The 15,594-nt window shown below is 38.6% G+C and overlaps 1 protein-coding gene across 1 annotated transcript; it reads right to left on the bottom strand.

Annotated features, from left to right (window-relative positions):
- Positions 1-1,077: 1,077 nt before the first annotated feature.
- On the bottom strand, positions 1,078-15,011 carry LOC135476151 (ADP-ribose pyrophosphatase, mitochondrial-like). The gene is made up of 8 exons (XM_064756074.1): positions 14,924-15,011; positions 11,262-11,518; positions 10,639-10,737; positions 8,757-8,843; positions 7,092-7,200; positions 5,451-5,594; positions 4,941-5,058; positions 1,078-4,624 (listed from the first exon to the last, which is right to left on the bottom strand). The coding sequence occupies exons 2-8, from the start codon at positions 11,504-11,506 to the stop codon at positions 4,512-4,514; spliced, it is 915 nt and encodes a 304-aa protein (XP_064612144.1). The 5' UTR covers positions 11,507-11,518; positions 14,924-15,011; the 3' UTR covers positions 1,078-4,511.
- Between the last annotated feature and the right edge of the window lie 583 nt (positions 15,012-15,594).

Genomic DNA, 15,594 nt, shown 5'->3' with positions numbered 1-15,594 from the left:
TGCACCTTATCTTATTAAGGATAAACTACTACACCTCACAAGAACCTGGAGGAAACCATCGCACCTCAATACCACTGCACCTGGGTTTGCTCTGGATCGAGACAAAGTGGAACACTCCACCAGCTTTCCTATACACCTAAAATAACATAACTATAACTAAGTTCATAACTATAAGAACCAGGTGGCAGCCTCCATTGCTTTGGTTGTTTTCTAAAACTGCCCTGTTTCAAAAGATATCCATTTTGTGACATGTATCCATATTAAGACAAAGACCCACTGAAGAACCAGTATTTCTTCTTACATGAAGGGTGTTTATTGGTACATGGATAAGGGTGATGGTATGGTATACTCAAGGTTGGCACTTCATGTAGGCCTACATGTATTCACAAACGAGTGGAGAAAGGCATAGTCTTCAGGGTTTCCTTTTGCTTAAAAACAATGTACCTTATAGCAATATATAGCTGAAATTAAATGACAGATTCAAAACAAGAACAGAATTAAATTAAAACAAAAAAAAAAAAAAAAAAATGAAATCACAGAATCAAAAATGAATCAGGCTCCACAGGATCTAAGCAGTAAAAAAAACTAACATTAAAACATCTTGGCATTACCTTGGAAAAAGGCAGAAAGCAAACAAATTCATTCAAAAATATTTTAGAAAAAAGAAAAAAAAACAGGTAATGTATATCCAGAAGCACACCTGGATATAAAGTGATTATTATAAATAAACACTTTCTTAACAATTACAGATGGCACAGAGTTCAAATCCATAGTAAGTTAATATAACCACATAATTGGTTGAGTAGAGTGAAACCTAAAAACGTTATAAATAATCAGTCAATTCCAAATTAGAAAATGAAAAAAAAATTTATAAAATTTTAAATCTTTATAAATCCATTTCTTAAAAATTACACATACTCTGTTACAAATAAAGTTTAATGTTTTCTGCAGCAGTCATAGAAGAAGTATGATTGCATACTAGAAACAAAACCCACTGTTTACCACAATAAATACATTTGTTGTTAATGTTTCCTATTAAAACTATAAACTACCATCTCCACCAGAAATGCCATTATAGCACAAGCGGCGGCGAACAGTTCTGGTTTAATATGTATCGTGGAAATTGGTCTAGAGAGGCAGGACAGCTAGGTAAGGATTTACGAGAACTAACTGTGTACTCATGTACATTAGGCCTACTACACTGACACAGACATATAATGATACATACTCCCAAATATATGTAATAATACCATGATGAGGCTAGCCTTAACAAATGAGTTCTCTCATTATAGCACTGATAATTTATTTCAGCAGTACTTCAGGGTACATGTGTCATTAACATAATCACCAAAGACGTTATTTCAATGATCTGTCTGTTCTACCGGGAAAACCTTGGTTTAATATAGCTCATTTAGCTCGTATCATAATCTTATCTTAATCTAAACCATCTGAATTTGCTAATTCTAATTCACACAATATTCCACAGTACTGATGTGCAAAAAATAGTCACATTTCAAGTTGACATGGTTGGAGCAATAATTAATCTAGAAAGAAAGAAGATAACCTGTTGGTTTAATACATTGAGAGAGGAAAGGTATAAAAGCTATATACATGTTATAATGCGTCGTGTCACAGTAGAACCTCCTCTGGTATGGCAAGCTGAAGCAGTCCTAACCGTGCCCTCTTGGTGTTTCACACAACACACACACACACATACATACAGATAAATATGTTGTGAATGTCAAGTCCATTAAAGTTATAATTTTAACTGTCTAAATATGAAGTTAATTTCCAACAACAGAATTACAATTTCCGGAGATCGTATAAAAATTATTTTTGAAAATATAAAAAAAAGGCAATGGATATTTCATTAGCATTTTTGGTAATATAATGTGAATGTAACAAATTATATCCTGTAATACACAATAAGTAATGACATATATTAAGAAAAGAAAACTGAACACTTTCATAGAGAGTCGGCACTAGTAAATCTGAAATGTAAAAGACATACATGTACAGTAATGCATGAATATTGTTTTATATCAATAAGTGTAGCTAATACAGTTTCTTGTTCATTTTTAAAGTAATCCATATCAATATATGCACGGCAGATTTTACATTTTGTGTAACTTACGGAAACACTGTCTGAAGAAATATGACAAAACATTTTCTCTGATACAGGATATGAATATTATTATAAAGGCACATATAGTAAATTATATTGTATAATCACAGTCAACTGACACCTGGATGAGACAAGTGACCTATCACCTAATTACTGAAAGGGTACAGGGATACCTACAATCTTGGGATGTTCACAATGATGCCTTGTTAGAAGGAGCTGTTTGTTAACATGCTTACAAAACGAACCTAAAAGCTGCTACATAAAATTAAAGAAAAAGAATCTCAAACCATATCTGATTCGTGAACCAAACATTTTGTATCGTGCACTGGTTTTATCATCTCAATGATTGCTTATCACTTACAGATGTAATTGTTTATATATATTTTATCATGTAATTTATAATACCATCTGTACATGTACACATCTGATACCATCTACTTAACGCTCGTGTCTACAACCATCCAGGTTAATGAATGCAAATGATGAATGGATGTGCAGAAATGCTCTGAGCAGGAATGGATTGATCCAGCTATGCTAAAAAGACCAGGTAAAATGTCACATGTGATCGTGTGTACATTGTAACAAATGCTAATTACACAGAAACAGGCGTAAACCAGTGCGGTTCACAGCCTGCGCCTCATTATAATCTATCTCTGTTTCAAATGATCAACGAGAGTTGATAGCTCTGTTACACTGTATCTGTCAAAGTCTTACTAGATAAGGTACTCACACTACATGATGGACGTGTGACTGGACGTGTGAGTCCTCAGGATAGATATCTGCGTAACGGTGATCAATGTAACAGGGTTAAATATCCAACAGGACTGTCGTATCGTACAATCTCACATAAACCTTGAAATCTCTGATACACAGGAATCAGTGATCTTACAAAAAACTATAACAAAAAATGCAGGGGGGTCCATTGCCCTATACAGTTAGCCTTGACAACTACCTTTAAACACATGTTAGAGTTTCTAACAAGTAGGAGAAAGAACTGCAGGTCAAATTTTTACATAAATGAGATAAATATATGGTACACGTACCTACAGTAATGATGTATATATGTACATGCACATCTTGGTAAAACAATAAATATTTTAAACAGTTCATCCCAAATGGATGGAATAGCTTATGTTTAGTTGAGAAACGAAGGTGGCTGGATGGCTCCTCCAACATATGCCCTATCAGTGAAGCAGTGAGTACAATGTGCTGTGCTTGCAAAACATGGCGTGCAAAGCACAGTTTATGAATGTTTTGTTGGCTTACTGTATTTTACCTGAAGTTTGGTGTGTAAAAATGCACTTTACAAAGAACATGAAGGCTTTATAATGATACTTTTGAGGCCAACACTTACATTTTTCTCAGAATAAATTTAATCAGACTTGACAAAAAAAAAAAAAATTAACTGGCCTTAAAATATGGATGGATCAATCAGAATTAAAAAAAAAAATGTGTCACTTAATAAATGCTTATTAAAACAGCAATTTCCCTTCAACGTTGGGTCGGCATTCAACTACCCCAAAAAGCTACATGGACTAAAGTATACAATTTGAACTGACTAATGTAACCTCACACTGCTTGGTAGGCGATTGACAAAATTCCACTGTCTCTTAACAAAGAATCACTATGGGATCATTCTGAAGGAAGGAGTCTCTTATATCATAATATTAAGACAAAAGTGTTTACACTTGGAACTTTAACTGCATGTACACTGAAATCCAAATGCCATAAAATATATACCTGTAAAACAAAGACTTAATATTCTATACATCTAAAATCCTAGTTTTCACGATGATATCATACAACTAAATTACATCTCTGTACACAGTAAGTGTATGGCCATACAGCAGTGTATGGAGACTTTTACAGAAATGCTACTATGCCATATGCAAAGTACCACACTTACGCATTACTCAGGCAGGTCAGAATCTGTCCCATAATGAACTGCCATATTTCATCAACCTTTTGCATGTTCATTTGGTGATGTTTTAAGCATACTGTAGTGCTGTTTTTCCACTCAAGCCGAAATCATCAGATTTTCAGTCAAGCCCTCATGTAGTCCAAACCACCAAACATAAATTATTCTCCACAATCACAGATTACGCTGGATGTGTAAATTGTGTTTGGAGTTGACCCTTGAACATACGAAAAGGTTAAAGAAAATGGATATCTACCTGGTTATATAAGACATACAATAAATCATGCCCAATGTCAGTCCATTGTGGTGGAGTTCAGATTCAGGCTAAACAATGGCACCATGAGACACATAAAAACAGGGATGAGAATCTATACCTACAAAATGTACATGTGTATGACACGGTGGCTTATGGTAATGGCTAACAATGGGGTATACATATCTACTGTGAGCTTCTGAGTTGTTTACATGTCACCAGCTGGCACTGTGTGACCTGGCCACCTGACGGACGAAGTCGTTATGACTGGCATACAGTTTCAGGTTACGACTCACATCCATCCAGTTAACACCCATAGCATCATCACCTGCAACAGACACCGGACAGACATTAGCACCGCTGCTTCAATATATGTCTGTGTGTACAAGCATGCTCGGTGTTTATCTTCATACTTAATATTTTTAGTCATATGACAGTGACGAGTCATTTGGTGTGTGCAAATTAAACTTAATACATAAGTAGTTTTACTCAAAGAAAAACCAAAAAGAAGAAAGACAAAATAAGGTTTTATTTTGGCTTGACATTTCAACATTTTAATAAAATTCTGAAATGCTGAGTCAAAATGCAATAATCTTGCTTTTCCTACTATATATTTCCATGTTGTTCAGAGGCTGTGTACTTACCTGCGTTTAGTTTAAACTTGCCGACACTTGTGCCATCTGCATCATGGAAGTTATAGGCCACAGTCTCCATCCAGGCATTGTCAGTGTTCCTAGGGTCATCCACATACCCTCTATAAATCTACAATATAGGTGCAACCATGTATTCAAATTCCTCAACCTTCCTGCATAGGTAAGAGCAACTTTCAGTGCAATTTATGCGCTGAAAACTATACCAAAAGTATAATTTTATTCATCAACGTAGAATAATTCCCTTCAGAATATGTTTGAATAAATATTTTGCAAACATGCAAAATGGGTGAAGAACTACAAGACTACTTATCAGGGATAATCTAAAACCGGCACGAATTTATTACTGGCACTATAATTCAACCTTTAGTTTTCAAATCATCAGTGCTCAGTTTTGCTGTAAAACAGGAAGTCAAAATAAAGTTTTCCCTTTTCCAAATATTACAAACAGTAATCAGCAATATTGTTGCAATTATTTTTTGGTAAAATATCAGGTTCTCTTACTTCTTTACCCCCATGAAACAGGGCTGCCACAGACTGCTCAATTTTCTTCTTCTCAACCGGGTCAGCTTGCAAGGAGTTAAGGGCCTCTTCACTGAACTCTCTTTTGCACGTCACTGAAATGTGCTCCCCAATATCAACCATGCCCTGTGACACAGAGCAAAAAGAAAATACACGTGGATTAAAATGTGCTCCCCAAAAATATCAACCATGCCCTGTGACACAGAGCAAAAAGAAAATACATGTGGATTAAAATGTGCTCCTCAAAAATATCAACCATGCCCTGTGACACAGAGCAAAAAGAAAATACATGTGGATTAAAATGTGCTCCTCAAAAATATCAACCATCCCCTGTGACACAGAGCAAAAAGAAAATACATGTGGATTAAAATGTCCTCCTCAAAAATATCAACCATCCCCTGTGACACAGAGCAAAAAGAAAATACATGTGGATTAAAATGTCCTCCCCAAAAATATCAACCATGCCCTGTGACACAGAGCAAAAAGAAAATACATGTGGATTAAGATGTGCTCCTCAAAAATATCAACCATGCCCTGTGACACAGAGCAAAAAGAAAATACATGTGGATAAAAATGTGCTCCCCAATAATATCAACCATGCCCTGTGACACAGAGCAAAAAGAAAATACATGTGGATTAAAATGTGCTCCTCAAAAATATCAACCATGCCCTGTGACACAGAGCAAAAAGAAAATACATGTGGATAAAAATGTGCTCCCCAATAATATCAACCATGCCCTGTGACACAGAGCAAAAAGAAAATACATGTGGATTAAGATGTGCTCCTCAAAAATATCAACCATGCCCTGTGACACAGAGCAAAAAGAAAATACATGTGGATTAAGATGTGCTCCTCAAAGATATCAACCATGCCCTGTGACACAGAGAAAAAAGAAAATACATGTGGATTAAGATGTGCTCCATAATATCAGCCATGCCCTGTCACACAGAGGGAAAATAAAATAAAAGTAGTTTGATGAAGCATGACGCATTGGAATAAACCTGCTCCCTGAGCCAGAGAAGAAGGCCTGTTTACTTTATATGTTAAATTGGGTTTAAGGCTCTACAGTTTTATTTATTTGTTTGATTAGTGTTTTACGCCGTACTCAAGAATATTTCACTTATACGACTGAGGCCAGCATTATAATGGGAGGAAACCGGGCAGAGCCTGAGGAAACACAAGACCATTCGCAGGTTGCTGCTAGACCTTCCCACGTATGGCTGGAGACGAAGCCAGCATGAGCTGGACTTGAACTCACAGTGACCGCAATGGTGAGATGCTCTACAGAAATAAGAATGAATCAATGACTGTGGTTTTAAGAATACCACACTCACTGTATATCAGCCATATCATATAGCCATTTTTGCTTTTATACAATGGTGGTCAGCCTAAGGTGGGGGAGAAATTTGAATGTCTTGGTGTAATCTGTGCCTTACAAATCTCCTGACATAAAGCTGTACCAGCAGTCAAACAAGCCAAAGCTGGATTCTATTCTGCGATCTCGACTGGGTCACTGAGTCAACTGGTTGTGGTGAGATTTGGTTTATATAGCCAAATGAGCATGTGGCTGGACCACAGACTATCCTCCATAGTTTCCAAAGTGCCAACTCCCCTGAACCTACCCCTGGTAAAGCCCACTCATGTGTGTCTCTTCTCTGGACTACAACAATCTGCAGAACATTTTTACCCTCCCGGTCTGCGGCGATGTCCCCATTTGCTGTTCTTTTCCATCTAAAACAAAAAATATTTGATATGAACTCACTATGATTTGTGGCTAATGTCATATTCAAAATCATTTACTTCATACTGCACACGGTTGCCACCCGTACCTCAAAACTCAAATTCACAACTTTTCCAACCATAAAAGCTGGACTAATAAAGAAATAAACAACCCACTAATGACAGTTTATGAGACTACGTCAACTACAAGTAACAGTGATATGTACATCACATACATGTACAGGTTTATGGTGAATGACCTAAAGTTTCACCCTGGGACCCTGGGATTGTGGTTCTTACTGACTGGGCACGGCGGGAGAGCATCGGAGGTGGTCACGGGATTATATGGACAGTCGCTGAATGAAATAAACAAGCTCACACTTCACTTCAGTCTATGCTCCTGCCACCAACTGTTCATGTTTTCCTCAGTTTTAATCATAAGGAATTTAGTACATAAAGGTTTACTTCACAAAAGCTGCACCTGGATTGTTTTATGTTTGCCATTTTATGGGGGGGGGGTGGGGAGGATTTCAAACCGCAGAAAGGTAACTCTTCTGCAACAGCGGGACAGTTCTGACTGTAAGGAAATGAAACGTGCGGGTTGACTCACATACTAAATTTCATCTGGGATGAAGCGATTAGCCCCATCTGACGCCAAGGGGAGAGAACCAGTCTGGACAGAAACACGACACATCTAGGATACAGGATCTTGTGTTTTTTATACTGACTTATCAAAAAATCAAATGGCTCGAAATTTAAATAAGAGATCAACTGACTATAATACAGACCGTGTAACAATAGGATCTGCTGCATGGTTTGGCCTCCACTTCCCCAGTAAGCCACGGCCTACTGACTATAATACTGACCGTGTAACAATAGGATCTGCTGCATGGTTTGGCCCCCACTTCCCCAGTAAGCCACGGCCTACTGACTATAATACTGACCGTGTAACAATAGGATCTGCGGCATGGTTTGGCCTCCACTTCCCCAGTAAGCCACGGCCTACTGACTATAATACCGATCGTGTAACAATAGGATCTGCTGCATGGTTTGGCCTCCACTTCCCCAGTATGCCAAGGCCTACTGACTATAATACTGACCGTGTAACAATAGGATCTGCTGCATGGTTTGGCCCCCACTTCCCCAGTAAGCCACGGCCTACTGACTATAATACAGACCGTGTAACAATAGGATCTGCGGCATGGTTTGGCCCCCACTTCCCCAGTAAGCCACGGCCTACTGACTATAATACAGACCGTGTAACAATAGGATCTGCGGCATGGTTTGGCCCCCACTTCCCCAGTAAGCCACAGCCTACTGACTATAATACTGACCGTGTAACAATAGGATCTGCGGCATGGTTTGGCCCCCACTTCCCCAGTAAGCCACAGCCTACTGACTATAATACAGACCGTGTAACAATAGGATCTGCGGCATGGTTTGGCCCCCAATTCCCCAGTAAGCCACAGCCTACTGACTATAATACTGACCGTGTAACAATAGGATCTGCGGCATGGTTTGGCCCCCAATTCCCCAGTAAGCCACAGCCTACTGACTATAATACTGACCGTGTAACAATAGGATCTGCGGCATGGTTTGGCCCCCACTTCCCCAGTAAGCCACGGCCTATTATCCCTGTTCTACCTTGAGGGTTTCTGGAAAAAAATGTGGACAATTTATATGATCTTGAATTTTTATAAAATTCATAAAAAATCTGAGCTAATCTTGGCATCATGGGGCATCAACTTTTCAGGTGACTGTTGAAAGTTTACATTTTCAGGTGATCACTGAGAGTTTACATTTTCAGGTGACCATTGAGAGTTTACATTTTCAGGTGACCATTGAGAGTTTACATTTTCAGGTGATCATTGAGAGTTTACATTTTCAGGTGACCATTGAGAGTTTACATTTTCAGGTGACCAATTGGAGTTCACATTTTAGGTGACTGTGGAGAGTTCACATTTTAGGTGATTGTTGAGAGTTTACATTGTCCAGCGATCAATGGGAGTTCACAGGTTAGGTGAATGCTAAGAGTTCATATTTTAGCTGACCACTTAGAGTTTACATTTTCAGCTGACCACTGAGAGTTCACATTTTCAGGTGACCACTGAGAGTTCACACTGTCATGTCACTGCTGAGAGTTTACACAGTCAGGTGACCACTGGGAGTTTACACTGTCAGGTAATCATTGGGAGTTTTCACTGTCAGGTGAACACTCAGTTTACACTGTCAGGTGACCATTGGGAGTTTACACTGTCAGGTGACCATGGAGAGTTCACATTTTAGGTGACCATTGAGAGTTTACATTGCCCGGTGACCATTGACAGTTCACATTTTAGGTGACCACTGAGAGTTTACACTGTCAGGTGACCATTGGGAGTTCACATTTTAGGTGGCCATTGGGAGTTCACATCTTAGGTGACCATTGAGAGTTTACATTGTCAGGTGATCATTGAGAGTTTACATTGTCAGGTGACCACTGAGAGTTCGCATTTTAGGTGACTGTTGAGAGTTTACATTTTTAGGAGATTTTACATTTGTGTTATGCACATCGCTGTTTTGGGATGTACAGCACTGCTTTGGGATGTACAGCACTGTTTGGGTTGTACAGCACTGTTTGGGTTGTACAACACTGTTTTGGGTTGTACAGCACTGTTTTGAGATGTACAGCACTGTTTTGGGTTGTACAGCACTGTTTTGGAGATGTACAGCACTGTTTTGGAGACGTACAGCACTGTTTTGGGATGCACTGTTTTGGGATGTACAGCACTGTTTTGAGGATGTACATCACTGTTTTGGGATGTACAGCACTGTTTTAGGATGCATTGTTTTGGGGATGTACAGCACTGTTTTGGGGATGTAAAGCACTGTTTTAAGGTGTACAGCACTGTTTTGGGGGCGTACAGCACTGTTTTTGGAGATGTACAACACTGTTTTAAGGTGTACAGCACTGTTTTGGGGATGTACAGCACTGGGTTGGGATGTACAGCACTGTTCTGGGATGTACAACATTGTTTTGGGATGTACAGCACTGTTTTGGGGATGTACAGCACTGTTTTGGGGATGTACACAACTGTTTTTCGGATGTACAGCACTGTTTTGAAATGTACAGCACTATTACATCCACATACCTGTATAAACCTACTGTATTTCACCTAAAGTTTGGTATGTAAAAATACACTTTCAGAAGTGCATCAAGATCTTAAAATGATACTTTTGATGCCAACACTTAGGTTTTTCTGATTAGAGATTAATCAAACTTCACAAAAAATTCTTAAGTGGCCCTATTAGGTGGATTAATTGCTGAGAATCAAGCAAAGTGAGTCACATGAAAAATGGTAAACTCTAGGTGAAATACAGTAACTGTCTTATTTAAAGCAATATCCACATGTGTCTGGTAAAATACCAATCTAGCAAACAAATTTTTAGTCTATAACCCTTCTCATTTACCTTGGCACATTGTCATGGATTTCATATCTTCCCATGTGACTTTTCCTGTTGACTTTCCCATCTATGGCATTCCACTTCAGAGTGGGGGGATTGGGCACACTGAAAGAGAACAGACAAAGGTACATCACCATCACCGTCATCATTGTCATCGTTGTCTTCATATGTTACATCTACTGTACAGAGCTCAACACAAATTGTGACAACAGTGTTATTTTGTACAGTATGGAAATGTTATGAAAAAGGAATCCAACAAGGTCATAGGGTACAACATCATCACTTTTCAAGCAAAGATGAAGGATTTTGATGGAATTTATTTCATACACTTGTCTTACATTCAATATTAATTTGTTTCAAATCCATATCTTTTCATTAGTGAAGAAAAAAAAAAAGAGAAAAAAAAAAAACTTAAAGAATTCCTAACTGACCTGTTTTAATTTTTCTTTCATAAGTTAAGATGACAGTAAAATAACCAAAAAAAAATCCAAATATTATAGGAAGGCCTTATCCGCCATATATAGAAACTAGTTTTTACTCACACATGTGCAAAAAACTACATGTATCTGATTTACATGTTAAACAGGTAAAAATGTACAAGTATTGTGGAAGAAAACCATGGCTTTTACCGTAACTCTGGGTCTGCCCATGGAGGCTGACTTTTGACAGAGGGCGCTGTGTATTCGACCGGCCTGTACTCTATGAATGGCGTAGTCCATAAGACTTTATCGTCCGGGACTTTGAAGCGAAACACACCATCAGATCTTGGGTACTCTGTATTCCTGCACTTCCAGTGTCCCACAGGCATGGTTTGGGACCCAAAATAGTTCCTCACAAGACGTACAATGTCGGAAAAAAAATTACGTCTTTCCATCCATTCAATGACCTGAAACAACATGTACCATTATATGTTCATCACACTAAGCACTAATTTAAGAAATATCTCCAATTCACTTAGTTCAATATGCCAACATAGATTCACGACATACGAATGTACATATGCTTTGGTCTTAAAGTCTTAACTTAACAATTTTTCACTCATTTGACGATAAGAGTCATTAGTGATTAGGTGTGTGTACACATACTGTGTCCTCTTGTAAGTCCATACCACCAGCTGCCTGCACTGAAGTATCATGTCGAAGACACCAGACATGACACCCCACCCAGTCGGATTATACTGACACTGGGCCAACCAGTCCTGTTTCCTTGCTCTAACCTCTCAATGCCCAGCGCCAAGTGAGGAAGCAATAAGAACCCTTTTTAAAGCCTTTGGTATGACCCGACCTGAGTTTGATCCCAGGTCTCCAGACTTCCCAACATAGATATGGTGAAGTTTCTCAAGAACTACAATCATGCAGTCTCACTCTGTGACATTATAGATCTGGAGTCACAGCAAACATAGTGAGATACCAATGAACAATGCACAATGAATGTAAATACACGGAAATATATCAATTTAATGTAAGATAAAAATATGTGGTACTGCAATAAAATCTTCACCAAAAAGTATATACATTGAAAAACTCTTAAACACATAAAGGTATTTTTTACAAAACATACCTGAAATGAATACGGTAGAATTTGTTTCAAACAAAGCATACATTGTGCCCAGTAAAGCATACATTGTGCCCAGTAAAGTATACAGTGTGCCTAGTAACAGTTCTGAGAAAATATGAGACGCTAATTACAATATTGTTGCTTTCTCTCAGCTTCTCTGAAAGGGGACTGACTAGATGCAGTTGGCTGTCTTAGGTCACAACGCTTAAATTCGGTACATGGTTAAGAAATTTGAGAAGAGACATACATATCGGATATCCAGGAACATCACTCTTAGAACTTCAGTTACAGCCTAATACTGTCACAACAGCAACCTACTATAGTTGTAGTAGATAACTGTGTTTTTCAGACCTAAAATTTAGCGTATGACTTACTCATTTTACCTAATTTACCTAATATTTGTGGCTTGTATTTGCCTCTACAAGGTCACTATTTGGGGATGAATTTTTAGGCATAATATCCTACTGGGAAAATGTAAGTTTCATCACTGTACCTAATTCATATTTTACGACTTTCATGTGCGTCTAAATTATTTGGGGCGTGGGGGGTGAAATTTTACCACAAATACAGTTCATGCACATACATGTACAGTTCTATACACTTGACATGAGCCAAGTCTGTAGTCATGTGCTATTGTCAAACCTGATCTCAATACTTTTCTCAGTGCCACAGACAATAAAGACCTTGGGGTTCACTTAGGGATAATACAGTATTCTCTGCTACTGGAAGCATGGGCAAAGTGCTGTTTTTGGCACACCTTGCCTGAATGGAGAGAGCCTCTTTATCACCTTCACACATGAATGCATCAAATATGTCAGTTCTATATCAGGACATCCTTAAAGTTCTGCATTGGGGGTGTAACCCAACTCTACATGTATCAGAAAAAAAAAACATATTGGTAGGGAAAATTACTTTTTTAAAAATTTTGGCTAGATGAGAAATATGTAATAGTTTTGATATGGCAAATTATATGACTGACATGACATAGGACGGTCTGATAATTGACGACCGCTGTGGCTGCGACATATTTTTGATCAGAACTGAGAGTTACAGAGCGAAAGCTATGGACATAGAGAAAGCTTAGAGTTACCTCAAACCAAAAAAAAGTATTAGCAGTGCGTAGAAGCTGTGGCAAATAATTATACCTTACACTCTGAACAATACTGAAAGACACTGCCGTAATGAAAACAGGCATACTTATAGTTCTATGAGGCTATATTCATATAGAGTTAACATAATGGTTTTGAATGGTACCTGTAAGCCTTTATAGTTTCTTATTTATAGTCTGGCAATGATGTCACAGTTGCTCTGTGCCATTCACCAGAACACTCTTTGGTTGCATGACTAAAGCACTGGAAGTGAAGACAAAGCAAATTCAACCCAGGTCAGACAGGCACTGAAGAAGATTTTAGCACAAAAAATGAAAAATATAGCCTTTAGGTAAGAAATACTCCATGGAGCATGTGTCTAGCTTTCAAGTATGAGAGTCCTAAAGCACTCTGAACTTTAGGAATTGGCAAAAATTAGCATTTCTCCAATGTGGCACCAAGTTATTTATCACCTCCTGCCCTTGCCAGGAACTCCAGTGCTCAAGACTTGGAAGAATGTGGGAGAGCAACAATGGGCATCTGAGAAGGGGATCTTTGACTAACATAAGGATCAGCCAGAGTCTTTATCGCCAAGAAATCGGCTGTGAACTTTTAATATTAACTTAGGTTTAGTTCACAGCCAAGAAGCTATCTATAGTAAAATATGTATATGGGAACAGAGCCTCCCGCATACTTATTCAGCGCAATGAAAATAAAAGAAAACACTTAAGTGTCATCGGCAAAAGTCAAGCGAATTACATTCGCCGATGGCTTTGTGATCTTCTGGACAATTTTTATCCAATTCCGTGGCGTACATGAGTGGCAATTCCATGATATCTCGCATTTGTGCCCAACTCACAAATGTCAGACCGTCTTCATTAAACACATGTAACTACTGTTTTCGCTCCCAGTGCATGCGCATATGTGGTTGATGTTTAGGTGGTGAAAAAAAAAAGCCCCACAGTCACAGTGTCCATTTCTTGTCATGCTGAAAGCATCTGGCCCTTCATACTTCTACTTCATTCAACAATTAGCTTTCAAAAATAAATTTCAAAATTTTTTTTACATGTTGTCTGATTTTCAATAGATGTCAACCTGACTGACGTACCCATTTAGGTCAATCGAGTAGACGGCATGATGCGGTGAGTACATGTAGCTCACAGCAGATCGTTTTTTCGACATTGAGTTCGACTGAGATTTTCTGAGGAAATATCGAATAAAGGCCAGTGTCAATGGTTGTAAAAGGTGTATAAATATCTTTCGGACAGACCATGTATCGAGTGGATTTGGGTATTAAGTATTGTGTATGCAGCGAACTTTGCTGATGGAGTGGCTGAAGACGGATACAATGTCATAAACGGGTGCACACGTCGGTTTCCGCGTATCAGTAAACATAAACCATCCTTAGACCGGATTTTCGGGCTATAGTCTTTACAACGAACATCTCTTTCACTTTCGCATCGGGTGATCTATTTCGACACTTACCCCTGGCTTCCTGACGGGCTTACATCCGTTATTTTGACAGGTGTTGTTGTTGTGATACTGACAGAAAGAGCCTAAGTGTCGAACCAGACGGACAGACACCAGCGACTATCGACAGTAGTGACAAAAATGACAGAACAGTTTTGAAACAAATCATTACTTACGTAGTTATTCGGAAATATCACTGCACCAGAAATCGCCACAGAAACAAGGAAAACACCGACCAATCCTACATGTACATTGGTTTGTTGTACTTGTAGCATTGACGAACTGACGTCACAGCACTTCCGGCCAAATCGCGTCCTCGGCAGTACGGATGCTCTCTACGTGGGGTATTCGCCACACGTTAAATGATCTTAGGCAATTAGCCCGCTAAAAAAACATAAAATCGCCGAGCCGGATATATTAGATAATAAACCTGTGCCACATATAATAATCAGTATTACACTGAATACACTGCTCGGGTTGCAGATTCTAAGCAAATATGTGCACTAGCTGACATAGCATCTTGTCACTGCAAGTGTCAATCAAGTTATAGTTAGGCGGACATTGACTTGAGACACAGGTACATTCACTAAATTTTAGTGAGCGGTGGCTAAGTTCACTGGGCCGTCAATGAACCATAAAATACCGTCATGAAACGATCATTATACTGACTATTTATATACCTGGCCTACTTATAATTTTAGCCGATGCGGACGAATTCACGGCCAATGACCCGTTCATTGTGGTCTCGTGAGGTAAAGGCCTGCATGTATATGCATGTATCAATGAATTTAGGTTTCTATTGTTACTGTAAACCTCTATGAAAATATGCACAAACAATGCACAAACC

Source organism: Liolophura sinensis, chromosome 10 (assembly GCF_032854445.1).
Source record: "Liolophura sinensis isolate JHLJ2023 chromosome 10, CUHK_Ljap_v2, whole genome shotgun sequence".
NCBI lineage: Eukaryota > Metazoa > Mollusca > Polyplacophora > Chitonida > Chitonidae > Liolophura > Liolophura sinensis.
This window is presented reverse-complemented; position numbering and strand designations above follow the sequence as displayed.